At 58.6% G+C, this 27,539-nt stretch overlaps 1 protein-coding gene across 3 annotated transcripts; it reads right to left on the bottom strand.

The window, feature by feature from the left end:
• Nucleotides 1-795: 795 nt before the first annotated feature.
• PTH1R (parathyroid hormone 1 receptor) lies at nucleotides 796-27,539 on the bottom strand. 3 transcript variants are annotated; one of them, XM_027522922.1, is made up of 17 exons: nucleotides 27,458-27,539; nucleotides 26,118-26,238; nucleotides 23,617-23,674; nucleotides 21,165-21,287; nucleotides 10,384-10,486; nucleotides 8,411-8,545; nucleotides 6,705-6,815; nucleotides 6,477-6,595; nucleotides 6,198-6,292; nucleotides 5,832-6,024; nucleotides 5,238-5,391; nucleotides 3,650-3,710; nucleotides 3,245-3,311; nucleotides 2,861-2,955; nucleotides 2,098-2,239; nucleotides 1,953-1,994; nucleotides 800-1,320 (listed from the first exon to the last, which is right to left on the bottom strand). In XM_027522922.1, the coding sequence occupies exons 4-17, from the start codon at nucleotides 21,237-21,239 to the stop codon at nucleotides 943-945; spliced, it is 1,770 nt and encodes a 589-aa protein (XP_027378723.1). In that variant the 5' UTR covers nucleotides 21,240-21,287; nucleotides 23,617-23,674; nucleotides 26,118-26,238; nucleotides 27,458-27,539; the 3' UTR covers nucleotides 800-942. The 3 variants fall into 3 exon arrangements, with proteins under 3 accessions (XP_027378724.1, XP_027378723.1, XP_027378725.1); XM_027522923.1 differs by lacking the exons at nucleotides 23,617-23,674; nucleotides 26,118-26,238; nucleotides 27,458-27,539 and adding an exon at nucleotides 22,309-22,497 and having other exon boundaries at nucleotides 796-1,320; XM_027522924.1 differs by lacking the exons at nucleotides 23,617-23,674; nucleotides 26,118-26,238; nucleotides 27,458-27,539 and having other exon boundaries at nucleotides 21,165-21,409.

Below are 27,539 nucleotides of genomic sequence, written 5' to 3'. Positions count from 1 at the left end.
GGCAGGGGCACCAGCTCGTGCACAGACCCAGAGGCAGGGGCGTCTTCGGGTCTGAGCAAGCAGCTTGCTCCAGTCAGAACACACGGTGGAGACGCAGTCGGGTCATTTCTCAGACTGTCAGGCTGAGCAGAGCCTGTGCCATTCTAGACCCCAATACTGGGGGCAGGCAGCAGGGGCTGAGGGGGCAATGTGGTGGGTGGGTGGGTGTCGGGTGGGGATGCTAATGACCACGCTAGATCCATGGTGAGTGGATGTGTGGAGTCTCGCAGACACCCACCTGGACGCCCACCCTAGCCAGCCTCTGGGCTCAGAGCCCTGGCTCCCCCCACAGTTCCTGCGCCAGAGCAGGGACCCCAGCCCGCTTTTCACCTGATGGCCTTGGCACTGCTCCTGCACCCTCTGTCTGGTGGCCAGAGGGGTGTCAGGTCCAGGGTCAGGACTGGGGGTCACGTTTGGAGGGTTCCCTGCATGCTTCAGCCTCCAAAGGGCATAGTGTGGCCACTAGACTGGCAGAAGGGGTCCCTGTAGCAAGGTCCAAGGCTTGGGGACATGGCCAGGGACCCAAGGGGTCTACTGTCAGCACTGGGTGACAGAGACTGGGGGCCAGAGCTTCTCTAGGCTTAGACAGTGGCCTCTCCTGGGCCCTTTCTGCCCCCTGTGCCCTGATACCCCAGGGGCTGGCCCACGGTTCCCAGACCCCGCTCCTGAGATGAGACCAAGAACTCCCCCATGGCTCCCAGCCCCTCCCCTCCTGCAATGAGTCCCCAGTTCAGACCTCAGGAAGCCAGACACTGCTTCCTTTTCCCTTTTCTTGTTTTTTTTTTTTTTTTTTTTCTGTTTTGTCCTCCCAGCCCCAGCCCTGAGTGGGCAACTGTCCAACAACCCGTCTCTTGGTCCGCCTGTCCACGCTCACGTCCACAGGTCCAACCCTCGGGTCCCTGATCACATAACTGTCTCCCACTCCTCCTGCAGCAGGACAGGTGGCCTCTCTGGCGCACAGGCCTCCTCATCCAGCCCCGAGCAGGAGCCGTTGAGGAATCCATCTTCCTTAGGAGCAGCCACGGCAGGTGGTGTGGCCTGGAGAGCCGGGGACCCTGACTTGGTGTGGCCGGGCAGCGGGGGGTGGCCATTGGTGGTGGCCGTGGGCAGCAGGCGGGGACTGAGGGGCAGGCCAAGTCCCGTGCGGGGCCCTACATTGGTCACGCTCGTGTGAGACACCATCGGACCGTAGCTGTAGCTGCTGCTCCCGCTGCGTGCCTTGCGCTTGAAGTCCAGTGCCAGTGTCCAGCGGCTCCAGGATTTCTTGATCTCAGCCTGTACCTTGGTGGCAGTAGGAGGGCAAGCAGTCAGGTGTGCCCCAAGCCCTTCTGCCACATGTCCCCAACCCCAGCAGTGCCCGCATCCCTGCCCCTAACGACGCTCAGCACTATTACTGGAAAATTTCAAGGCCAAGAAAAATCCCGTCATTCTCAGAACATGGTGCCTGGCGGCAGGCAATTGACACACCCAGCATGTAGAAGGCTCAAATGACCCCAAGGGTGGCTGAGTGTTCAAACTGGATGACAGACAATTCAACCGTGGGGTTGAGAAAACGCTTGGCTATGCCCACACATCCTGAGCCTGAATCATCTGGAAAGACTTCTCTCTGCCTTCAGAATGTCCTCTGGGATGCTCTTGGAGGAACAAAGTGAAAACCAGGCAGGAGAATGAAGGGACAGGACTTGGGCAGCCCCTGGCACTCCTTTTTTTATTCTTTCTTTTTTTAATTTTTAGATTTTTGGGCACACCACACGCCTTAGTTCCCCAACCAGTGATCGAACCCAAGCCGCCTGCAGTGGAAGCGCAGAATCCTAACCACTGGACTGCCAGGGAGTTCCCCCCACCCACCCCACCCCCGGCCCCTGGAACTCCTGCGGCCTCCCCGTCTTGCCCCAGTCTGGCCCACCGCTTACCTCGCCATTGCAGAAACAGTATATGATGGCAACAAAAAATCCCTGTGGAGAGAGGGTCGTGGGTCAGGGCCCAGAGAGGCATCTGGAGAGGGTGGAAGCAGCCTCCCCCACCCCACCCGTCCCTCCCACCCTCAAGGCTGCACACCTGGAAGGAGTTGAAGAGCATCTCGTAGTGCATCTGGACTTGCCAGAGCGTCCCTGAGACCTCGGTGTACGGCGTGGCCATGAAGACGATGTAGTGGACGCCAAAGAGCGGCATGAGCACCAGTGTGGATTTGAGCAGCTTCCTGGGCCAGTGGGGCAGGCGGGTCAGGGTGGAGTCACTTCGGCCTCAACAGGCACTGTGCACCTCAACCTGCCAGCCCCAAGCTCCAGAAGCCCCTAAAAGGCCCAGAGCTCTGGCAGTTCACCTAAGCCAGTGACACTTTGCTATCTCAGCAAAGTGTGAATAGGGCCCCTTGATTCTGAGGTGCCCCAGAGTGGACCATAAGCTATGTCGTCCTGTCCCTGCACCTGCTGGTCACTCTGCTGGTGCTCCCCTCACTTATCCCATTGACCCTCCTCAGGTTTCAGCCAAACTTCCACCTTCTCAAGCTCACCCACTGCCCACCTGTCTCTCAGACTCCCTGGGACCAGCTCTCTGAGGAGAGGTCTGGGTTTGTCCTGCCCTCACAGACCCCAGCTTGAGTGCAGGGGCCTGGCACCAAGTGGCCCAGGCTGGCTTAGGGGGTGCCCCCAGAAGCCAGGCAAGATCCCATCATGGCCAGCAGGGCCAGCCAGGGAGACAGGAGCTGAGCCCTTCCTTCAGACAGGCTCATCCCTGGGGCCTCTGCCTGCTTTTGAACGTGCTGCTGGGCCCCAGCGACCCCTGGGCTCTGAGGCGTATAGGCACGGTGGACGTGGCTCACCGGTACTGCTGCCGCGTGTCACACCGGCCAGCATTGGTCTCTCGCAGCTTGGTGGCGAGAACCCGGACGATGTTGATGAAGAGGATGAAGTTGAGCTGTGGGAGTGAGGCAGGGCTGCATGGGTCTTGAGGCCGCAGCCCCAGCAGGGAGGGGCGAGGACTCTGGGACCCACAGCCCCGCCCAGGCTCTGCTCTGCCGAAGTATGTCTCCAGGTGGCTCCTGAGGTCCTTGGTTCCCCACGTGGACTGGGGTGGGGGTCAGCTGCCTCTCTAGCACTGTGGCTCTAACCTTGGGGTACAGAGGAGCCCCTATAGGTCCCCACAGGGGCTGATCACCGGGACCCAGGGTCCACACTCCCACCCGGCCCTGAGGTCCCCTGCTCACCACAATGGAGGCCAGGATGGGCACCTGGATGATCCACTTCTTGTTCCCGGAGCTGAGATCCCAGCACCTGAGAAGGCCGAGGCCGTCAGCCCCCCACACTCCCCACAAGGAGGCTCCAGGGCAAGTCGGTTCTGACATCAGCTGCACTCCCCCACCCCAGAGCACAGGACAGGGGAGTGGGGATGAGGTTGGGCCCGAGGCCACCCACAGAGCCCCTTCTGCAGTGGCCTCTGGTGACCCTGAGTGGGCACCCAGCTTGAAGTTGGGCTGAAAACTCCTGAAACTGGGGCCGCTCAGGGCCAGGGGCAAGAGGTGCCCCCTCATATGTTCTACAGAGAAAGAGGGTACCAGGGGTTTCTCTGGCCCGTGTCCCAGCCTCCTGCTCCCTTCTCCAGCTGGACCTACCCGGTGTTGGCCAGGGTAGCTCTCACACCGACCCACACAGCCACAAAGATGGCAGGCAGACCTGTGGGCAGAGCGGGACAGAGTGTGAGGGGCTCTAGCTGCTGCCCACTTCTGTGCCATTCCCGTCATCCCTGGTGACCCCGGCTTAGCCCCCCCCACTGTCCCTGACCCCCCTCACCCTGGGCAAATGGGCTGCTTGGTGACAGCCCTGCTCTTACATGTGCTGCCCTGCGGTCCCCACAGCCTCCCCTCAGGGCTCCAGCCCCCAGGACCCAGCTCAGCCCTCTGCCCTCATCTTGGTTCTGTATCTTATACCACACACATGCACTCCTGTTGGGCACTTGGTGAAATAAGGGATCACTAATTTATTCACACCTAGTCTATTCTGCCCTCCCCTCCCCTAAAGGGTGCTGTTCTGGGCTGGGGGCTCCCTGTGGAGGGGAGCTTACAATCAGGGGTCTTCTGTTCCAGCATATCCCCTGCTTTGAAAAGTCCCCATGGATGAGGATGGATAGTGTGAGGGTTGTTGATCCAGGAGCTACAGAGGAATCTCAGTGTGCCTAGGCCCGAGCCAGTTCAGATGGTACGTGGTACTTCTGAGTGAGTTTTGCTCTAGGAAGGAGCCCCATTCCCCACTCTCCACCCCCTCCCACTTCATTCTAGGTCAGGTGTACCCTTGGGAGGGGCAGGGCATGACCTGGGTTTGCACAAGGAAAAGAGCTGTGATGTCCCTGTGCCACAAAGTTCTGTCTGTTCCCTTATCTGTGTGCGGACACCCTCTACCCCAGAGCCTGCATCAGCCTGCAATTCTGGGGCTTGCCATGGGTGAGGTCAAGGTCAGAGTGTCCACCAAGGAGCAGGGAGGCTAGGATTATCGATCTGAGGGCCTTGAGGTGCTGAACGCAGGGAGGGCTCCACCCACCCAGCCTGCCCCTCTGCAGTCTGGCCAGTTGCCCCGGAGCCCGGCCAAGCTCTGGAGCTGCCAACAATAATGGACAATTATCGGTAACTCAATCCCGGAGCCCATCGGGGAGGAGGGCAGAGCCCCAGCAACCCATTCTGCAGAGGGGCTGTCGAAGCCCAGAGGATGCTATAGAGCCAGGGCCTCCAGTTCTGGGCCACAGACCCTGTGCACGGGGGTGGCAGAGGCCTGCATAGCTCCACACAGTGTGGGGAGTGGCGGAGAAACGGGACTCAGGGTGGAGGGAGGTGTTCCGGATCCCAGCTCCAGTACTGGTGATACAGTGACAAGCATAGCCGCCTTCCAACGCCAGCCCCATGCTGACCTCTGACCCAAGGTCCGCTCTGATCCTGAGTGGAGTCTTGACCTGAGAATTGCCTGCCCTTCCCTCTACTGGCCTGAGCCTCAACTCCAGGTGAACCTGCCTCCAGGAGAGCCCCAACTTCAGGCTGAGCCAACCCCAAGTGAACCTCTGGCCAAGCCCTGCTCCCTGAGCCTGGGGGGTCAGCCTGGGGGGCATCTCCTGCCCCACATCCAGCACAGGATGTGCCGTGTGGGTGCCCTCCCCGCAGTGGCACTCTCTGACCCTACTGTCCATGGTCCCACCCCGCCCGCGTGCCGGCGTACCCCAGCCGAAGACTGTGAAGCCCCAGAGGTACTTCTTCTCTGAGAAGAAGGCCATGAAGATGAGGCTGTGCAGATACAGCCCCTCCACCAGAATCCAGTAGTAGTTGGTGGCCAGGAAGTAAAGGAAGAAGGTCACAGCCACCCGGCAGCCCACCTAGGAGACCAGCTGGTGTTAGCCAGAGCGCAGGGCCTGCATCTGGGGAGGGCTGGGAGGGACTGAGGGCAGGCAATGGTAGGGGATGCCCGTAAGATTGGTAAGATCAGACAAGCTACTCTAAGGGCAGGGGCTGAGGAGTGTGTGCTGAAAAGATAGGACACTCAGAGCAGTGGTGGGGACGCAGGGATCATGGAGAAGAGGTGGGGTGGTTGGGGGCCTGGGCTGAGGCAGGAGAGTTGATGAAAGTGCACGCCGGGCGGGGAGGGGATTCACAAAGCCCTAGGCAACAGGGGTTGGAGGGGTGCAAAGGGTGGGTGTGAGCGGCCCGAAGCGCGTGCGTGGTCGCAGGAGACGGGTGAGGGTGAGGGTGCGTGGGGCTCCAGCGAAGCGGGCGGTGGCGAGGGGCCCAGGGCGGGCCGCCAGAGCGGGGCACTCACGTAGCCGGCGGCGGCGGCGGGCGGCGGCGGTGCCTGGGCGATGGCGCGCAGCTCTTCCTCCGTGAGGCGCTCAGCCTCGTCGAGGGCGGTGCCCGAATAGAGAACCGCGTCCTTGACGAAGATGCTCACGGCGCGAAGCATGAAGGACAGGAACAGATGCATGTGGATGTAATTGCGTGTGCAATGCAGCCTCCTGCAGGGCGCGCGACAGCACGGTGGGTGGGGGGCACGGGGGCGCGTGCTGGGCGGGCAGGGGGTACAGGGATGGGTAGGGAGGCCCAATTCTTCGGCCCCACCCAACCATGCCCTTGGCCCCGCCCACGTCCCCTCCCCAAGGACCCGCGTCCCATTCCTCGCCCCGCCCACCTAAAGTAGGCCAGGATGAGGACCGCCACGGTGAGAGATGCCAGCGAGACGGAGTAGCCCACGGTGTAGATCATGCCCAGGCGGTCAAACACCTCCTGCGCAGGTGGGGAGTTACTGTCAGAGCCCTGGGACTCGGGTGAGCACCAGGTTAAGGGTCGGAGAGAGCAGGTACGTTTGCTGGAGGAGTCAGGACTAGGTCAGAGGTCATCGGGGGGTGGTGGTGGTGGGGTAGCCTGATCCTGGTCAGGTGAGGGCGGGGGAGGGGGGGAAGACTCGCACCCGTTCGCGCGTCTCATTGGTCAGGAACTTGACGCACTCGCTGTAGTTGGCCCACGTGCGGTTGTGCCCAGGCACCAGCTCCCAGCTGCCATTGCGGTCACAGCGGCGGTAGGCATGGCCTGCAGGTCCGCAGCGGGGTCAGGGCAGTCAGGTCTGGAACCCCTGAACCCCTAAGCTTCAAGTCCTGACGGTGCCCGGGGTCCCCCACCCTACTCCAGCCTGCCTTACCTTTGTGATTGAAGTCATAAATGTAGTCGGGACAGGGCATGGCCACCACCTCCCCTGGAGCCCCCAGCGGCCAGCACAGGATGTGGTCCCACTCCGGCAGGCAGGGGCGCCCTGTGCCCACAGAGACAGACAGAAAAAGGTGGAGGACACCTGTCTAGATCCAGTTAGTGACCCAGAGGAATACACACACCTGTGGTCGCTGGCTCCTGCAGGGTGCACCCTAAGACTGGAGAACTCAGGCTTGGAGCATTCTGGAGAGAATGTATTGAGCCCTTACTCCCGACTGTGCCCTGCACGCCCTGGCCTCGTAGAATTCACTACAGCCCCTCCTTGTGGGTGTTGGCAATGGCCCCATTTTCTAGATTGGCTAGCAGAGGCCAAGAGAGGCGAGTGATTTGCCAAGGTCATACAGCCCAGGGCTCTGCCCTCCTCAAGTTCTCAGCCCTGGCCAGGCCTCCCTCTTTTCTGTTCTTGGTCCCACCTTCCAGGTGTCCCTGGAGAAGGGCAAGTTCCCCAAGTAACTCGCCTTCAGCTGAGAATGCTTCCAGCATGATCCATGCCCAAGGACCATGGACTAGAGGCAGGAACTCTCGTTTCCAGTGCCAGCTGGACTCCTGAAGAGCTGCCCACCTCATGCAGGTGTCCACCTTCTTTGCACTTCAGTTCCCTCACTGGGGAATCAGGATTGATATGCACTTCCACCACTACCCAAGACCCGCCCTGAGCACCTGCTCTCAGACTTTGGTGACCACTCCTGGAGGGACACATAATCCCCCAAATCTATAAGTGCTAATTGTGGGATTCAAGGCAGGGCAACACATCCCACTTTGGGGCTCCAGCCTCACAGCAGAGATGCTAAGTGACCTTGGAAAGACTCCAGCCTCTGAATTTTCCACTTCCCACCCCCAGCTCCCTTCTCTCTCTCCGCAGGGCTCCAACCACAGGACTCTCCAGCCACCCTGGAAGGTTGCCTTGATGGCTAGACCCACCCTGGCTTGGTGAAAGGCTCTCTGTCCTGGGCACCATATTCCCAGCCCCGCCTGGCCAGGCCTACAATTCCCTCTGATCCCCGGGGAGCCACAGGGTGACCACAGCCTCCCAGATGTGGCCCATCTGGAATCTGCTGCCCACCCAGCCGGTTCAAACCGGCCCTGTGGCTGCAGCCTGGGTTCCACGTTTGTCTCTCCTTACCTCCCCCAGGGACAATGCAGGCCACATGTCCCTCCCTCTCTTCTCTTCTGCCCTCCTCCTCCCCCTGTCTGGCCCTACCCCATTCACAGCCACCTTCCTGTCCTGCCCCGCCTCTCCTTACCACCCCATGTGTCTTGATGCACCTCCTCCGACATACTGAGTCCCGTCCCGGTGCCTCTTGGTCCCGTCTGTCCCCCCTGCCTCTCTTTATTTCTGTGTCTATGTCTCCATGTCTCTCCCAGCCCCCCTAGCTCCTCTCTTTCCCAGATTCTCTGTCATCTCTCTCCATGGGAGGGGCCATAACCCAGAGTCTACCCCTGAGGTGTGTGGGTCAAGTTCTCTGCCCACCTCTCGGTCCAAGCCCATCCAGCTTGCCTGCCCACTCCGCTCCATCTCCTCCCAGCACCTCCCTTCCACCAAGAGCCAAGGAGTGTGACGTCACATGGAGGCAGCAGAGCCATGGGGCAGGCGGGTCCGAGTTGGTCTCAGATGGTTGCATGGAAGCACAGACGTACCTCGGGGCCTGCTGCCAGTGGGCACCTCCTTGTCCTCCTCGGACTCAGGGTGGAGCTTCCCAGATGGCTTCTCTTTCTTGGGCTTCCCTGATGTGGACGCGGATGCCCATCCTTTGTCTGATTCCATTATGTCGGCTAGATAAATCAGGGCAGTTATGGCTGTCAACAGTGCCGCTACTGCAGGAGACCCAGGGTCCCCTCCTGCCTCGGACGCCCCCTCCACACAGTGAGGGTCGTCCCCTGCCCTGCTGACACCCAGCCTGACGACAGGTAGAGACATGCTTTACAAACAGCAAAGTGCTTGCCAGGTACAGAAGTAATCAGCAGGCATGTAGACTGTCAACAAGGGGTTCAAAGGGGAGCGAACACCATTCAGGTGTGGGATCAACTAGTAGTTTGAGCAGTAAACGCAGGCAGAAGTGTCTGATTCAGCAGTTGTAGCCAAAGCCCACCAGGGGGCGTATGGCAAAAGCAGACCGCGGTGGTTATGTCAGCAGAGAGGTGAGAGAGTAAAAATGAAGTCTGGCCAGAGCGTCTCTGTAGGTCTAGCAGCTGGTGGTGTGAAACACAAGGGCAAGAGTGTGCAGTGGTCAGGAGAGGGCCGATGAGCCCACCTACCCCGTCCCCTGCCCTGGGATTCCCGAATAAGGGGCTCACAGCTTCCACAAGGGACCCTGGAGCCTCTCCATCTCAGATGGGACCTGGCCTTTCCCTCTGTTAGAAGTCTGAGGTCTCTCTTCCTCGCTGAAAAGTCTTCCTCCTTATCTGACCTTCAGCTGCAGCCTCCTGGCCTTCCCATGTTGGGTTTTGGGGCAACAGTGGGATGCTAATTGCAGACACCCTGGGCTGAGACAGAACGGCTGTGCCCATTTTCCCACCTGAACCTGAGGGCATCAGTAGGGCAGGGGCAGCAAGACGTGATGGAGTGAGAAGGGAAGGCCTCCATGGTTGAACAGAGACAGCAGAGGGAGGTGCCTCCAGGCTTCCACAACCAGAAAGAGGGCTGGGTTCAGACACCCCCAGCCCCTGATGTGACTGGGGCAGGGGACCAGGGACCTGCTGGTGGGGCCAGTGTGGGCAGGGCTCTGACAGCAGAGACCATGTGAGTCCCTGTGAGCGGAAGCAGGGGCTGTGGGCTCCAGGGGATGTCACTGTGAGCTTGCGTCCGGGGTGTACGTCACCACCTTCTCCCAGGGGCTGAGGGCCAGTGCAGGGAGGCCAGTGCCCGCCAGTCAGGTGGGGTCTGGGTCTCTTCCAGGTCGAGGGGATTAATGAAATAGAAGTCAGAGGCTGTGCTGGTTACTCATGAAGCCCCGTTTCCGCTTCCAGGAAATGGACTCAAGGAAGAGACCAGCTTGAGACTGGGGTGGGAGCTGTGAGGTCAGGTGACTGCCCCTCCCAGCTTGACCATGGCTGGGGTTCCCTGGAGATGCCGTGTTGGTAGGAGGGAGCGTTCCTACCCCTTCAGGAGACCTCTACTGGACAGTGACCATGACTGACATGGATACCCATCCGTATTCCTCTATTCTCCTTCCCTTCCAGCCCCATTCTCCTGAGCCTGGACACCCTGCCTTGCTCTGTGCCCAGGGGTCCTCTTTCAAAGACGTATTCACGCTTCTGGACCTGCACTGGGTACTGCTTCCTCCTCTAAGAGTCAGTCCTGGCCCACTCCGGCGCTCCTGCTCCTGACGGGCCTCACCACATCTACCCATTAGAGATAATTCAGACTGTAGCTACCTTCATGCCCTACTATCCCAGCCCTGGGAGGGGAGGCTCAGGGCATCTCGGAACCTGCTGACTTTCAACTCACCTGACTCACCCCACTTTTGGTCTTCACTGTGGCCTGGCCCCCTTGACCTGGGCCCGCCCTCCCTTGGTGCCACCCGCCTTTGCCTCCTGGGCTCCCACCTTCCTCTGGCCCCTCTGTGTCTCCTGCCCTTGCCCCCCAGACCCTCCTCCGGCCCCGCCCCCACCTGGCCTCTGCAGGACTTCTTTGAGCCGCTTCTCACATTGGGCCTGGGCACGGTGCAGCAGGAAGATCTGCTCCTCTTTGGTCATGACGTCATCTGCATCCACCTACCGAGCGGAAGGTCAGATTGCAGGCAGCACTTCCCCGCAGAGTGCTGGACGCCACAACCATTGCAGCCTCCTTGAGGGACACCCCCCCCCCACACACACACAAGAATGTGGGAAATCCGCCTTATGTAGCTCCATTTTACAGACAGGCAGCCTTGGCTTCAAGGGGAACGGCCTGACCTACCAGAGGGAAAAAAGGGGAAGGAAGAGGGGCTGTCCCCCACTTGTCCGATAGTAACCCCATAGAAGGCAGCTTCTGATAGTCGCTGTCCAGTCTGTTCCCCAAGGGTGCGTGGGAAAGGGATGGAATGTCCCAGGATGGATGCTCACCGGATCTTGCCGTCTGTTGGGGGCCCTGGGTAGGGAGGGGGTGGGTAAGCGGTGGCGAACTCTGGGGAAACAAACGGGGGCCTGGATTCCTGCAAGTCCTAGTGCCCGTGGGACCTTAGGAGTCACCGATTTCCATCCTGGCCCTCTCCCCAGTCAGTGCTTTCCGCGTGAATGGCGAGTGCCTCGGCCCCTCCCACCCTTGAGGTCCCAGGAGGGAGGGGATGGAGAAACTGCTGGCAAGTGGTCTGGGTTGGGCGGGGCACTCGCGTGCAGGCTGTGGGTGGGAGTCACCCACATCCATCACTTATCTGGAAGCTTTCCTCCATCCCTGTAGACCCTGTGTTCTGATGATGTGGACAGACCTTGGTTCCTGCTCTCTCCTCTGCCCGGGATGTCCTTCCTTCCTTTCCTTCCAACACTGCACACCCTGGGTACTGGCTGCCACCCGCTAGGTTCACTGGCAGTATTTTAAGGACGGAAACAGGAACATCATGGTAGGGGGGAGTGGGGGCGGGACTCCCTCTGAGCCTCTGTTTCCCTGACTTGGGGTTGGGAGTCAGAGGTTAAAGGCAGCACCCTGCCCCGGGAACAACTCAGTGTGCCCCGCCACTGCCATGGTTAATACATCCCCTTAGGCCCCACCTTCTCCTTCCAAGACAGGGCCGCGTCCCTGCCAGAGCCCCAGAACTAGGAGACGTGTCCCATGAGACTACTCAGACCCAGAGCTGGGCTGTGACTCCTCAGACTCCACAGGGCAGAGCCGGGTTCTCTTAGACCTTCAGCGGGCGGAGCTGCATCCATTCAGACATCCCCCGGGAGGACCGGGTCCCTCCAGTCTGCGCGGAGCTTTGCAGGGCGGGAGAGCCCAGAGGAGGAGGAGGAGGGAGGCGGCGGCCGGGGAAGGGGCGGGTACCCACGCTAGGGGGCGGGCCGGCCGGCCGGGCGGGTCAGGGAGCCCGCTGCAGGGAGAAGTTAATTGACCGAGTCTCTTGGTGGCAGCAGCAAGGGCTTCTAGAGCCAAGGAGTCTCCAATTGGCTCGGTCGGACGTGGGTTCTGCTGGTTTCACTTAGCGGAGGCGCGTGCGCGTCTTCGCGCGTGCGCGTGCGTGGCTGCACATCGTGAGTGGCCGCGCACACGCCGTCTGGCGATGTGTGCACTTGTGTGTGCCCCCGTCTCTGTGCATTCTCACGTGGGGATCTCCAGCGTGCACGTTTGGGACGTAAGCCTGAGGTGTCTGTGAGGGTGTTTCTGGGCAAAGGTCCGCCTGTGCATGTCTGCGAGTGTTTGATAACGGTTGCTTATTAGCCTGCATGTTTGCGGGTATCCGTGCTTTTTGCGCCCGTATCACTGGCATCTGCATTGGACCCTGAGATCTCAGCTGGACCCAGTGCCCAGGAAGGGCTGGAGAGATTCTCACGTGTTTGCTGCTGGCCCCTACAGCTTCTCTCATTTCCCCCACCTCCAGCTATGACTGAGCAGACTAGGGCAGAAGTGGCCCTGAGAACTGGGGTTTGAGGGAGGCAACTCCGGTCTGCCCTAATTCGGGGAGCTCCCAGACTAACCTGAGGTTCTCTCTGTGCCTCTGGCATTGGGGACCCAGGCTGCTGAGGGGTCTGAGCCCACCCCCACTACAGCACCCTTTCACCACCATTTCCATTATTCCAACTGGCACTCTGTCAGCTAGCACCATCATCACCTTGACCACCAACACCAACACAACCACCCCCATCACCAGCAGCAGCACTAACCACTATTAACACTGGCAAAGCCACGATCAGCACCGTGACAACTGGTCGCACATCATGACCATCACCACCACCAGTGCCTTTTCCACCAGCACAAGGACCACCACGACCGTCACCACCCTCACCAGCACCATAGCCACCAAAGGCAACATGAGCACCATCCTTGCCACCAGCCCCATAGCCACTGTCAGTACCATCTTTCCGGTATCTTAGTCTTACTCCCTCAGCCCCCCTCCCCACCACCCCTTCTCCTTCTGTCCACCTTTATCTCTTTCAAGACGAACAGATACTCACCATACTTGTTTTTTTTTTCTCCCAGCTGACAGAAACCTCCCAAGTAGCTGACAGACTTCCACCAGTCCCCAAAGCCTGGCACACCGGCTCTCTCCACAGACAGACTAGCCCACTGATGTGACTGAATGTCACAACTGGTGCCCTGGACTAAAGGCAGGCAGGCAGTCGTGGGTTGAAAACTGCCCATTTGGCAGACTGACAGACAGACAGGTGTGCAGCTGGGCGAGGACCAGGAACTCACTCCTTACCCTCTCACAGGCCCAATGCATCTGCTCAGCCTCTAACTACTGCACTCTCTCTGTGGCCAAGAGGAGGCACATTCTCTGCCCTGAACTCTCATTTCCCGGTGGGTCTGGGAATGCCCAGGAAGGGGGAGGGTATGTGCTTCAGGCATCAAATAGCCCCCAGATTCCTTCACCCACAGGGTCAGGGGCATCATCTCTGGCCTCCCTAAACTGTATGACCCATTTGCCTGTCACCCAATCACAGCAGAACTGCCACTGCAGCAAGAAGAATTCACGTCAGTCAAGAAAGCACTTGCAGGACTTCCCGGGTGGTCCAGTGGCTAAGACTCTGCTCCCAATGCAGAGGATCTGGGTTCGACCCCCGGTTGGGGAACTAGATCCCACAGGGCACAACTAAAAGATCCTGCATGCCACTACTAAGACCTCGTGCAGCCAAATATATATATATATATATATATATAAGCGCGTGCGCACACACACACATATAAGCACTTCCCCAAGGAATGGAGGGCAGCCCTGCATCAAGTGCACCCCCACTTGCTTTAGAGCACAGCACCCCTACCTGGGATGTCTCCCTGCACCTGCACCCTCTCATCTAAGGAGATTCTGCCACCAGCACTGGAGCGTGAATCCCGCATCCACCACCAACTGGCTTTGTATCTTTGGTACAGTTGTTTAACCCGTGTGCCTTAGCTTTCCACCTGTAAAATCAGGACAATAAGAGGGCTGTTTCAGGGACTTCCCTGGTGGTCCAATGGTTAAGACACTGCACTTCCACTGCAGGGGCCATGGGTTCGATCCCTGGTTGGGGGACTAAGCTTCCACATGCTGTGCAGCACTGCCAAGGATAAAAATAAATAAATAACAGGGTTGCTGTGAGAGTTAAACAAGGCACTGCATGAAAAGCTCGGAGGTGGAGCTCCGAGCTCCACCTTCATGGAGGTGGAGGAGCTCCACCTTCACGGAGCTTCATGGAGGTGGAGCCCATGGAAAGCTGTTGGCTACCATTGCTACCAGGTCAGCAGCACCACCAAGTCATGGCTTTCCAAGTCTGCTTATGGACCCCTGTGCTGCGGGACACCGTGGGTGCCCCCAGGCTGGGGACCTAGAGAGATAGGGGAGATTGAGTAGATGACTGAGTCCACGGGGCCACAGTGAGGGGCACGGGCCGGGGATGGGGTTCCAGGGAGGATTGGGAGGCGGGGAGTACAGGACAGCCTGCAGGGTGAGGTGTGCCTGGCAAGCTTTGGGGGTGAAAGGCATTCCAACAACTCCAGATGTGGATTTCTAGATCCACCCTGGACTCACACTAAGATTCCAGGTCACTGCCAGACCCCCCACACTCGGGCTTAAGGGGCAGGAGGGCCCCTTCCTCTGCTTCTGCTCTGAGTGAGGAGGTTGTATCTCCTGGGACAGATTCAGAAAATGCTGATAGCTCTGATTCTCCTCCTGGCCTGGCCACTCCATCTGCTGCGCCCTCCTCAACCAGCCCCTTTCCCCCTGCAGAGTTCAGATCTCCTTGGCCTGGCTCCTGGTAAGGAGGACTCAGACTTACATCATTTCAGATCCAGAGAGTCTGTGCATCTTGGGTCTCATTGGTGAGGACTGAGGGGCCGCAGGCTGCGTCATGGCCAAGGGGGCAGTTAATTCATATGTACCACTCATAGGGTCACTGAGCCCTGGGGACAGGTGTCCCGAATCCCCCTTCCTCCCACACCCCTCCTAGGGTCTTGGGTTAGGGCTGACTTCCCCTGACCTGACCACTGTAGAGCTTGGCTGCAGCACTCTCCCCACATTCCATGCTCCCACATGGAACCTTCCTGGGTGCACACATGTACATGATCTGCAGTTTGTGAATAGGCAGGGAGAGAGGTGGCCTGGGAGCCCAGAGTTGGTATCTCTGGGGCTCCAGGCAGGGTGCAGAGCGGGGCTGAAAGCCAGTATGTTATTTACAAACATAGAAGCTGCTGTCTCAGGGAGAGAGTAATGTGTGGTCAAGAAGCCCGGATGTGTTTCTCATTTCCTGAGTTCAGAAGCTCACAGGCAGAGAAAAGCCATCTGCTCAGTACCCCTCCTGCCGAGGGGTGGGGGCAAGCAGCTCCTTCTAACTCAGCTCCCGGGGTGCCCCCATGGAGGATGGTACTGGAGCTGGGAAGGCAGGGATGGTGGCAGTAGGGCTGGAGATGCAGACAGCGAGTGGGGCGATGTGGAGGCCGGTGATGGCAATGGAGGTGTGATGGTGCGGAGTGGTGGACAGCCAGCTCCATGCCACTGACCAAATGAGGGCTGCTCCTCTCGGTCCATCTCCTAACTGCCAAATTCCACACATTTGCTGTCTGTGATCCCAGACATGCCTACAATTCTCCTCCTTCGGGCAAAATGAAGGAGGAAATACAAGGGATCCTTCTTCAGCTGCTGACACCCCTGTCTCTGGGACAGAGGCTCCTCTACTGATGGTATCTGCCTCAGGATGACCTTTTGGGTCATCTTATCCATCCCTCTGCCTAGGGTCAGCTTGGTTCCCTGCGGGGGCAGGCAGCTGCTGGCTTCTTGATCACCTCCAGAGAAAGCAGATCTACCTGCTGTTCATCACTGGGTGTGGCCAGTGTCTCCCACCCCATGACAGCCCCTCTGCAGGCTGGCACCCACCACTGCCCCTGGAGCTTTAACCACCTCTCCTCCACCTTCCATCACATCTCCGTCTTACAAACGCCGCCACTGAGGCTGAGAGCACAGTTAGAAAGAAGAGGGCCAGGAACGGAGCCAAGGTCTGCTTGATACCAAAGCAGCAGCAACTCCAGAGGATGGGAAACAAAGGAGGAGGTGCCCTGCCACATGGATCCGCTAGAGTCAGCCTCAATACCAGTTTTCCTCAGAGCCTTTCTGGATTGTATCTTTCACTGTGTCAAGCAAGAGCCTCTTTGCAGAGCATCTAGAGCAGCTTCCACAGAGGTAATTTGGGGATGCTGATAGATGTGGAGGTGATCAGATGGTGATGGTGTTTATTGGTGATGGCAGCTTCCGCTCAGCTCTGACTGGGCAGAGGACAGCTGCTCGCTCACACATTAGGAGGAAGGGGAGTTTGCACCTCCAGAAAAGCCACAAGGAGAAAACCTTGGCTAACAGGAGACCCCCTGGTGACCTCCTGGCCTTCCTGCACCTCTTCTCCAGGTTCCACTACTGGGACCTGTGCTGGCACCCCTCGATGTCTCCCATGCCAGCTGGCTGGGGATTGCTCCCTGCCCCTTGCTGCCCTCCGTCTGTCTGGCTGGCCGGAGCAGGCTGGGACGGGTTCCCTGCCGGGGACACTCCTGCCCCGCCACGCCACCGCTGACAAGTGCTGACTTTTCCTCCCCCTCGCCTGGCCTTCCTGAACAGGCTGCCTGTGTTCGGGGCTGGGAGGGGCTGGGGGGAGGCACTGTGACGCCTCTCATCCTGGCCAACGTGGAAGCCTTCAGGGCAGGCAGTGGGATGGAGCCTGGGGTGGCAGAGTTGGCTGCTAGGACCTGGTGGATCTTCACAAGCAGCCTCTACTTGGGCTGGGGGAGCGAGGCCCAAAAGGATGGTATGAACTAGCCTAACCCTAAGGTGGTCAGCAAGACAGAATCCTTCCAAGTCTTACCTCTGCACAAGGCAGGTTCCAGAGCTGGGGGTTCTGAAAGGTTTGGGGGCTTCTGATGTCTCTTAGAGTCTGAGTAAAACTCTGCACCCTCTCCCAGTCGCACTGTATTTTGCAGACAATTTCTGGCGTCTGCAAATCCCCCACCCCACCCTTTCTTTTTCCTGGGGACTTTCTGAAAGAGCTGCCTTCCTGATGTGGTGGCTGGACCAGGGAGTGTCCCCAGAAGGCCCACAACAGGAATCTGGGGGAGGCCTCTTGACGCCTCATTAAAACATTCCGAAGAAAACCCAAATTCCCGGGAGGGTTCAGCCCCCTCCTCCTGCTCTGTCCACAGGCGCTCCCAGAGCTGCGGGTGGAGGGGTGGGGGTGTTTAAGGGCAGGTGATATAAAAAGCTTCAACAAATCAATACCAAAAAAAGACAAATAACCCATAGAAAGAGGGGTAATGGCTCTGAGCAAGCTCTTAGAAGATGGACCATAAACCAACGTACAAGTCCAGAGGCTCACTGGTCATTAGCGAATTAACATGACAAGAGACACCGTTTTTCATGTCGTTCTCGTTAAAATGACAAGAGACACCACGGCAAACATGAGGAAGAGAATCTTCAGACTATCCCTTGGAACAGAGAGTGTGCGTTAGAGGCCTGCTGGTCACTCCTAGGGCCGAGAGTATAAACCCGCACGGGCATTTTAGAGGGCTATTTGGCCATGTCTCTTGAAGTAAAAAAAATATGCATGTTCTCAGACCCAGCAATGATAGGATCTAGAAATATCCTACAGGGAAATGGTTGCACAAGGGCACAGGAGGGCATTTCAAGGGGCTTCCCTGCTGCCGTCTGAAATCTCTCTCTCTCTCTCACACACACACACACACTTGAAAATTATGCAGAAACGATCTAAATGTACATTTCAAGGGACTGCTAATGAATCTCAGGCTTTGGAAATACTACGCAGCATTAAAAAAGACAGATTTATATTTACTGACATGAAGGTCTCCAAGATACACCTTTAAGTAGAAAAATGCATATGGCAGAGCCCTTATCTACCAACTGCCATCATTTACTAAAAAAAAAAAAAACAGAAAATGACAGACTAAAACTATCTCCTTTGTATGGACACCAAAGGGACCTTTTTGGAGAAAAAGCTCTAGGAGAACATCTCCCACCCAGACTGTTTTAAAAAAAAGCTTTTTCTCTAAAACGGAGAATGGGGTTTGGGAGGAATCAAGGTTAACGTCTCTTTAATCTCTATTACTTGAATCTTCTAAAAGAAAGAACATATTCAAGTATAGTTCTGAAATTAAAATAAGAAAATAAAAGTAAAATAGCCAAAGGATTCTACTAGAAAGAAAGAAGAAAGAAAAGGAGGAAAAGGAAACCAAAGGGAGATACAGGGGTCTCCTGCCAGCAGAAGCCCTCACCCTACTTTGGAGGAAGAAGCTCAGTGCAGGTGTCTGAAGACCTGAGTTGAAATCCAACCTGGGGCACAGACTCACTGTGTGACCCTCAGGGCCCTTTCCCATAAAATGGGTGGCTGAACAGATGGAATGAGAAAAGACTTGTGATGGTTTCTAGCTCAGAATCCGGGGATAGCCACTGTTCAATACACGTCAGTTCCTCCCCATCTATAAAAGTGAGCCCCTGTGGCTAGCTGACCTTGGAGCATGCTAGGAGTGCTTCCGTGGAGTCCCACTCACCGTGCCCTCTCCTGAGTCTGACCCTGAGGTCATATCTCTACACTCTAAGCCTGCCCCTCCCAACCCCACAATGCCGACCTTCGGCTGCTCCCACTGCAGTTTCTCCTTCACAGTATGCATGCCGAGGGTGTCCTTAGGATGAGGCATCCCCGAGGACAAGACCACCCCTTTCCCCGCTCCCCCACTCAAAATCTGTTGGCCCATCTCTCCCTCCAAATGTCACCCCACCTGACCCTCAACCTTACAGCTACTCTTTTCTGGCACAGAAAAGATGGAAGGCACAAGAGGGACCAGCTGAGTCTGGCTACAGCCAGTGTCCTCCCACTGGGAGACCTCTTGGTCCTGCAACTGTGAGGTCCCTGGACTGGGGCCAGTTGGGTGGGCAGTATGTCGGTTTGGTGATGAGAATCTATCTGCTGAGGATGAAGCGATATCCACTGGGTGTAGGAGAGGATGTAGGCAGACTGAGTTTCTTGCTGGCTCCAGCTGAGCCCAGGGGGCCCACAGGCTGTTGGGGGAACCCTCAGGCCATATCCTCTACCCCCAGAGCCAGCAAAGGTTCAATGTACTCATGTCCCACGTGTCAGCCACAGATGTTCCAAAAAGGTCCCAGGGCAGACCCAGCCCTGGCATCCTTTCTCTTTCCCTACCCTCAGCCGTGGGCCAGGGCTAAGCCAGGCAAATACTTTGCATGTGCTTCAGCTTCCCTGGAAAACAGTGTGGGTCCCCATGGGTCCCTGATAGAGGCACAGAGCTTGACCATGGTGGACACGCAACAAATAATGGTCGTTATTGGTTGTGTGAGCGTCAGTTAAAGGAGACAAAAACAACCCTTTCTCAGAGGGTTGTTGGAAAGACTGAACTAGCTAATATTGTAAAGTGCTTAGAACAGTGTTTGGTAAGTAGACAGCGGTAGAGAAGCATTTATTAAATAAAAACAAGGAAAAAAAAACAGACCTGGATGCAAGTGTGATCACAAATACACAACACATACGTATGCACAACCATGCTCCTGCAAGTCACGTGCAGACCCACAGCCTCAGACACACGTGAACTCACACAAGGACTCGGACACTCGCAGTTGCACAGACCCAGGGAATACCACGCTCCGAGTCCCACTGTGCCCCTCCTGGAGACACAGATATACTCATAGGTCACCCACGCCCATGACCCCGTCTATTCCTCAACAGTCGCTTGCACACATGCATGTCCACAGACCACGCTGGCTGGCTCTGCACAGTGGCTATGCTCATGCACCTTGGAAGGGGCCCTGGGAAGGGTGACCCTGGCCCGAGGGGAGGCTGGGAAATAGCTCTGGACCCTGGCATTCACCAGGGTTTTGCAGCACACCTGCACAGGGTGCTGATCATCTCTGAACCTCGGTTTCCTCATCAACACATCCTTGTATGCAGCGATGTGTCTGGCTTTGGGGTGCCATGCTGTGTGGGCATGGAAAACAGTGAATGGGATGTGCTAAAGCCAACAGAGAAGAGGAGAGCTGCAGATCAGGGAATTCTTAGGCAGATGTTTCTTTCTTGGTGTCTTTTTACAGATAGGGAAACTGAGGTGGGGACCAGGATAACACAAGGTTACATAGGCTTTGGCAGAACTGGAAGAATCTAAGAGCTCCCGCCTTCCCACCTGGGGCTCCCTCTGGACAGGGAGCCGGGCAGGAGGGGGCCGTTTGCCTGTCTCTCCAGAAGGCAAATGCCCGCACCTGGGAGGTGAGGGGGAGCAACTGGGGCCTTGAAGTCAGACGCACAGGCGGACAGTCTCCTCAGCAACGGCGGGTCCCCCGAGACAGGGCTGCTGTGGAATCCGACTGACGCCCCAGGAAATGATCCCAGACCTGGCCCAGAATGAGGAGGGTACTCACGCTTCGTGCCTCCAGCCCTCAGCCCCTGCCAGTCTTCCCCTATTTTTCTTTGCTATTCTTGGTCTGTCTACTCCTCTTGCCCTGGGGAGCTCTCACTCCCACCCTCTTTGTCTCTGTCTCTCTCTTCTCTCTGTCTAACCTCATCTCCTATTCTGTCGCTTCTTCTCCCCCTGGTCCCCTGTTGGCCTCTGCTCTCAGGAGGGTACAACGTGGGTCCCCTCACGCACCCGATCGAGTTTCTCTTGTGGGAGTGTTTTGTGAGGTCAATCTCCTTCAGGGGACCTCCATCCCTTCTCCATATACCACACACCATACCCGCCTCCCTGGGCAGACATCTTCCAATCTGGGTGAAGCTGGACATGAGTGCAAGCCTGCATGTGTGTGTGCAATGGTGCAAACTGGAGGGGGTCCCTGAACCCTACCCCTGACGTCAGACCAACAGCCCTGTGTCCCAGATTGCAAACAAAACTTAGAGAAAACACAGGCCCCCAGAGCAAAGTCTGTGGGATCCGACCTCAGTCAGGGCCAAAGCCCAGTCTTCTGCTAGATCACACTGTCATCTTCAAGGGAGACACAGAGCAGAGATGCTCTTAGAAGCAGAAGACAGGAGAACCCCAAACACAGATATCCAGACCTGGGACCCCAACCCCAGGCTTCAGAAATAAGGAAACCTTTATAGGCATCTGCAACCCAGAGTTCAGACATCCCAGAGACAGCAGGCACCAAGGATCCCGGGCTGGAGGAGACCCCCACCCAAAGTTCAGATTATTGGGGAGAACTCAAGCCTCTGAGCTCTGGACACACATCCCCCCTCCAGGGACCCCAGAGCAAGCCCGAAGCCTGTCCGGGAGTGTGAGCGGGTGACTTACCAGCGCGTATGCGGAGCTGAGCACTGGGCAGCAGAGCAAGAGCGCCAGGCCGGGCGCGATCCGGGCGGCCCCCATCGCCACCGCCTAGGGCCCCGTCCCTCGGGGCAGCCGCCGCCGCCGGCCCTGGTGGTGGTGGTGGTGGTGGGGTACAGAGCTGCGTCAGGCCGGGCTGCCCCGCCCACGCCACGGCCTAGGGGACCCCGGAGGCCCGGCGGCCCGAGGCCCCGGGGCCCGGCGCGGGGCCCATGCGCGGAGGGCTAGCGAGCGAGCGCAAAGGAGAGAGAGAGAGGGAGGGAAGAAGGGAGGCAGCCGGGGGCCGGGCGGGCGGCGGGCGGGCGCCGAGAGCTGCGGAGCTGCCCGTCTGCCTCCGAGCGGAGAAATCACATCCATATGGCCGGGCCCCCCGCCCCCGGCCCGCCCCCCGCCCCCCCACCCCCACCCCGCGCCGCCTTTTCTTTCTTTTTTTTTCTTTTGGGGAACTGGGAGCTGTGGCTTTGCCCCCACGCCCAGTGGGGGAGGGGTCGGGGGAGGGGTTGGGGTCGCGGTCTGCGGGGGGCGAACGGGACTGTTATTTTTAGCTCCGCGGCTAGCGCAAGTCGGGGGGCGGGGCGGGGCAGGGGGCGCGTTTTGCGCAGCTCGGGGCGTGCAGCTTGGATACTCAAGCCCAACTTTGCAACGACGCTGAGCCCTTCGAGGATCAGGCCGCCAGCTCCTCGCCCCTTCAACCCCATCCCGTCGGCGGCGGGCTCGGGCAACTCCCTCTCCATCCTCGGCCGGAGCCCCGCCTGCGCCCGCGCCGCTAGAGCGCGCCTGCGGCCGGGACGCTCGGTCTGTCTGCCTGTCTGTCAGTCCGTCTCTAGCTCCCCCGGCCTTGGCCTCCGTTCCTCCAGCAGCCCCGAGCTCCGTTTCGGTCACTCCCTCGCTCCTTCCTTCCCCTCCCCCTTTTCTCTCTACGAAAACATTTGCAAGTTTCCAAAAAAGCCACGGAGCCGAGCGGCGCGGGGCTGACGGCTCCACGGGGCTCAGAAGAGGCGCCGCCGACCCCGAGACAAACCAGCCCTCCCGCCCGCCCGGGTCGGGCCGGGAGTCACCCTCCCCACCTCCATCCTCCTCCCCTCGCTGCTGGCCCCCAACCCCGACTTACTCCGAGCGCGCCGCCGCGGCCCCCGCCTAGCCATGGGTGTCGGGGATCCCCCGACAGCCTCCCCAGGACAGCGCCCCGTCCACGGCCCCGGGGAGACTTCATGGAGCTCTTGGGATCCCCCCTGGCCGGCCTGGTCTCCAGCGCCCCCCGCCCGGCCGCTGCTCAGAGCCGCCGCCCGCCGCGCGAGTCCCTCGCCTCGGCGTCTGCCGCTCCCCCTCCCCCCCGCGGCCCGGGCGCCTCTTCCCTCCCCCGCGCCCTCCCTGGGCCTCTCCGCCCCCCGCTCCCCTCTGCCGTCTCCAACGCGGGTGTGCGGAGCGGCGGAGAGGAGCCCGCGGCCCCTGCTCCTGGACGATTCTCTAGAGGCCGCTGCCAGGGGTCGCACAGCGGCGGGATGTGAGTGTGCAGGGGACGGGGCCGGGAGCTCTGACATCGGGGCCCGAGAACGTGGCGCGAGCCGCTGCCGCCGCTTCATTTTCCTCTCCGGGAAGGCACAGACGTTATTTATTTTTTTTCTGATCGTCCGGCCCGGGCCGGTGAATAGCGGCCCTCAGCCGCGCAAACAGGCTCTCTTCACGGGCGGTACCCCGCGGGCCCCCGGCTGCAGCGCTGTCTGTTCGCCCGCGGGACTCCCGCTCAGGCTGGACCGGGATCCCCGGGGAGGCTGCTCGGCCGCCAGCCCCTAAGCCTGGCTCCGCCGCTGCCGCCCTCCCGCCCGCCCCGCCCTCGCCTGGACCCCCAGCCTCAGGCAGCTCCCGAGTGGGTCGGTGTGCTGTGCCCTAGGCCCGCCCCCGTCCCTCCCCGCGTCTCTGGCCTCACACCCCTCTCCCTCCCTCCCCAGTCTCTCTCCCGGGTCCGGGTCTCTCCGAATCTCTACCCATCCGGACGCCGGCCGGGCCTCTGTAGCTCCGCCCCTGACTCCACCCCGGGCGGCTAGAGGCTGCAAGACCCTAGACTCAGCTGAGCCCCCCACCATGAGGTTCCGCCTCTCTCTTCCACCCTTTCACACCCGCAAAAGCTCTTGGCCGGCTCTGGCGCACTGGGGACCCTCGACTTGGGAAAGGGCGGGAGGAGGCTTTGGGGGCGGGGGCCAGGCGGGGGCCGGGCTTATGTGCACCCGCCCCGCCCTGGAGAGGAGTGCTCAGAGGAGGGGGCCTTGGACCCCAAACCTACGACCTCGAAGTATACAGTGGGCAAGCTGAGTTTCAGGGAAGGCCGGGGGTGCCTGAAGCAGAGGGCTTTAGGCATCTTCAGGAGGAAGCTAATGTGACTGTCGGGACCCTAAGTGGCAACCCCAGCTCAACCACTTACCAGTTGTGTAATCCTGGACACGACGACTCTCCTGCTGTCTGAGCCTCAGTTTCTTCATCTGTAAAATGGGAAGCTGACCAGCTGATTCAAAGGGCACTTTTGACTTTACTGTTTTAGTGCCTTGGAGGGTGGGTATCTCTTGGGGTTTCCCAGAGACCGTGGACTCGAGGGCTCCCCAGGCTCACCCTGTGGAAATTGAGCTCCTCAGAGCCCTCAAACTGTCCCCATGTCTCAGGGTTGGCCCCTTTCTTCAAGATGAATGAGTGCACAAGCCCTAAGGCCACTGGAATCCAGTTGCTGCCAACTTTCCTGGCAACCCATCCCTGCTGCTGCTGCTGCTGCTAAGTCGCTTCAGTCGTGTCCAACTCTGTGCGACCAGGCTCCACCGTCCCTGGGATTCTCCAGCAAGAACACTGGAGTGGGTTGCCATTTCCTTCTCCAATGCATGAAAGTGAGAAGTGAAAGTGAAGTCACTCAGTCGAGTCCGACTCTTAGCGACCCCATGGACTGCAGCCTATGCCTGCTCAAATTCACCCATCTCCCAGACTGTACCCACAGCGGTCTCCTTCACGTTTCTATGGCCATACTCTCTTCCATGCCCACTACCCTCAAGTTTCTCACCCTGGTGTTTAAGGACTGTGCTGTCGGAGGCAGTGTCCTCCAAAGGTGACTCTCTAGTTCACTAGACTCCTGGCCCTCTTTCTGTGTTCACTCCCCTGCATTTGCCTTTGTAGTTTCCTCTTCCAGGCTCATACTTCTTTGCCTGACATAAAGGACATCTCTGTCTCCTTGCGTCTCCATCTCTTCCGTTATTGGGGAGAGTGAAGCCGCTGTGGTTTGGGGGCTGCTCCCTATGATGAATGGGCTCTTCCGGAACAAGAAGAGAGAGGCTCAGGTGTCCAGAGCAGGCATCTCAAGAACACTCCAGAGAAGCTTTATGTCTCTGTTTCTAAGCAATTCGATTCCAAGTTTTATGATTGGATGACCCACAGCCCTTGATGATAGGAAAAGCACGTTCACGGAGGGACTGGAGGCACTAAGGGGTAGCGCTAGCGGCTAACACAGGGGGTCCTTCTCAGATCTGACACCAGCAGCCTTGAGATTGAGAAACAAACAGTATTTCTGCTTGGGAGGACCAGGATGGGCTATGGATAGGGCTGCAGAGAAGGATCTAATGGGCTCTGGGCCCCGTAAGGGTGTTTCCTTTGCTATAACTCATGCGCCTCAGTCCAGACTTCTGCTGGACATTCCATCACTGTGGGTGGGGCCTCTGACCCCCCTGAATCAGCCCCAGGCCTCTGGTTAAAGTGCCACCATGGGGGTGGGGGGTGTCACACATTAACTGGTAGCACCCCAGTGCCTGGCAGAGCACAGCCCACCCTTTTTGACAGGCAAGCCCCAGGGCCCCAGGGTCAGTTTCTGGTCAGTTTCAGGTCAGTTTCAATGGTGTCTGGAAAGGCCTGGTTGGGGGTGGTAAGTGGGAATAAGTGCGGATAGGGTCTCCCCTCTTTGACCCCCAGGCTGGGGCCTAGGAGGAGGGGCTAAGGCCGGCTGGAGCTCAGAACGGGAGCAGGGGCCGGACTCCGGTTCAGCAGCCCTGGGCTGACAGGCCTCTGCTGCCGTCACTGCCACCATGAGTAGGGCTCTGGCCAAGGTACACAGACCCTGAGGCCAGAGTGGGCACCAGACTCAAACGGGAAAAACAAAGGCTCTCTGAGACCTCTGCAGCCTGGCCTCACTCCCTCAGAAAACCCCTTGCCCTAGCCTGGAGGCTATCTGGGAGAATTAGCCCACAGACAGAAACACCCCCACCCCCATCTTTCTTCAACCCTAGCCCCAAAGTCAGCCTGAATCCCAACCTCTGACCTGACCCTAGAGTTAGCTTAACCCCCGTGCCTTACCCCTGCATGCTTATCCCAGTCTGATCTCTAACCCCTGATTGAACCCTGACCTCAAGCTGAGCCTCCACCAGGCCTCAATGCCAGACCTCTTTCCAGGTTCCTAGGCCCCTCTGGAAGCTGTTCAATGCAAGGGGCTGGCTGAGGAGGGGATGGCCAGGCCATAAGTGAGCCGAGGTGCCACTTTTACAGCCATTTCGGCTGCTCATAAACACCCCCCACCCGGATGAGTCACTGGAGGCTCCCAGGCAGCTGGTTGGGCAGCCCCCTCCCCTTGCAGCAGAAGGCCTGGCTTTCTCACTTCTCAGGGAGGCGAATGGCAGGAAGCTGGGACACAGGGGGATGGGCTGCCCCGTCCCAAGCAGAGAGCACTCCTGGGGCAGGGGCAGGGGCAGGCGGCTGTAGTTGTGGGATTTCTGTCCCTTTTGGTCACATGATCACAGCCCCCTGCTGCAGTAACACCAGATCCATAGGTGTCTCCTAGTAGGCATACCTTGTCTGCCCCGCGGGCACAGGGACACACGCACTAACCAAACGAGGTGTCCCGAGCCCCCCCTCTTCCAGCTACACTCAAGTCCCAGGGCTCCCCTGGACCCCACTCACCTGGAACACATAAGACCGTCCAAGTAGGGCCTGGACCCACAGAGCAGATTCAAATTGGCCATGAGAAGGTCATGGATAGCCCTGAGTAGCTTCTGCGGTTCAGGCCTAAGCAAGGATGTTGCTGTTCGGGACAGGAAAAGGCCTGAGTCAGAGCTTTCACTTGAAAAAAAAAAATTAATTATTTTTTTTTTTTTACCAAACTCTGCACTAGCCCAGGACTTTGTCCCAGACCCCTGGTCAAGGAGCAGAGGCAGGTCCAAGCAAATCAGTGTTCAGGTGTCCTGGGTTGGGCCTCTCTGCTACTGTCCCTGGGTTTGCCTGCCAGGTGCCCAGGCCAGTTCAGCTCTTCAGGTGTGTGTGTGCTTCAGTGGTCTCCTTGCCTTGCCAAGCCTTCCTCTGATTAGCTGTCCTTCTGTCTGCTCCTGTGTACCCACTGCCTGCCCCTTCCAGCCTTTTCCGCATCTCAGAAATTTCAGGCCTCCATGAAATATGAGCACAACCCCTATGAGTGACTTCATTCAAGTTTTGGACACCTGGAGAAATCAGGTGATGGCCCAGAGTGGTTCAAACCCAGGCCACAAGCAGGAAAACTGAGGCTGGGAAGGTCTGCCCTCCAAGCACTGGGCACCCAGTGTCCCCCAGATAGGAGAGATGGGGACCCTCATTCTACCCAGCCCTTGTCTTGATCCCTGCAGACCCACGCCTCTCTCTCTCTATCTGACTCTTTACTCACTGGAACATGGGCTCCTGATGTGAAATCAGCCAGGAAGCCCTGACAGGCTGCTCGCTCCCACACCGCCCCCTCCCCGCCCCTGCCGGTCCCCAAGCAGGCCCCCGCCAAGGCTCAGGGCCTGCTTCTGCTGTTGCAGGTCACAGGGAGGTGGTGGACAGAGGACAGATGACCTCCCTCTGTGGTTCTGCAGAATGAACTGTAGCAGAACTAGGGCTGGACCTGGATGCTAAGGGTGAAGACGGTGAGGAGGAGACCGTGTAAGATCTTGGAACTTCACCTCAGGGCTCAGAGGCTGCCCTTCTGCCGGAGCCCAGTCTGAGCTGGTTTGAGTCTGGAAGTCTCAGGCTCAGCCTGACGAGGTGTAATGATTCACGTGGTAGCTGCTGCTCCACACATTCCAGCCACAACCCCCAGTGCTTAGCACGTGAGATGACTGGCCCGGAACCACACTTAGTGGCTGGGGCATGTTCCTAGGGCCCCCCCACCTCAGGGGCGACCTCTCCCCAGGTCTTCCCAGCTCCTGGGGAGGAGGGTAGCACACTTTATAGTTTCGAAAGTAACTCTCTAGTTCACAGGCTGGAAAGAGGGGTGGGGAGCTTGTCAATACCTGGTCTCCAGGTAGGGAAAACGAAGCTCGGCGGGACTTCCTGGTGGTCCAGTGGGTGAGACTCTGCACTGCCACTGCAGGG

The sequence above is a fragment of the Bos indicus x Bos taurus genome, chromosome 22 (assembly GCF_003369695.1).
Source record: "Bos indicus x Bos taurus breed Angus x Brahman F1 hybrid chromosome 22, Bos_hybrid_MaternalHap_v2.0, whole genome shotgun sequence".
Classification (NCBI taxonomy): Eukaryota; Metazoa; Chordata; class Mammalia; order Artiodactyla; family Bovidae; genus Bos; species Bos indicus x Bos taurus.
Note: the sequence above shows the minus strand (reverse complement) of the source record. Positions and strands in the feature narration are given on the sequence as shown.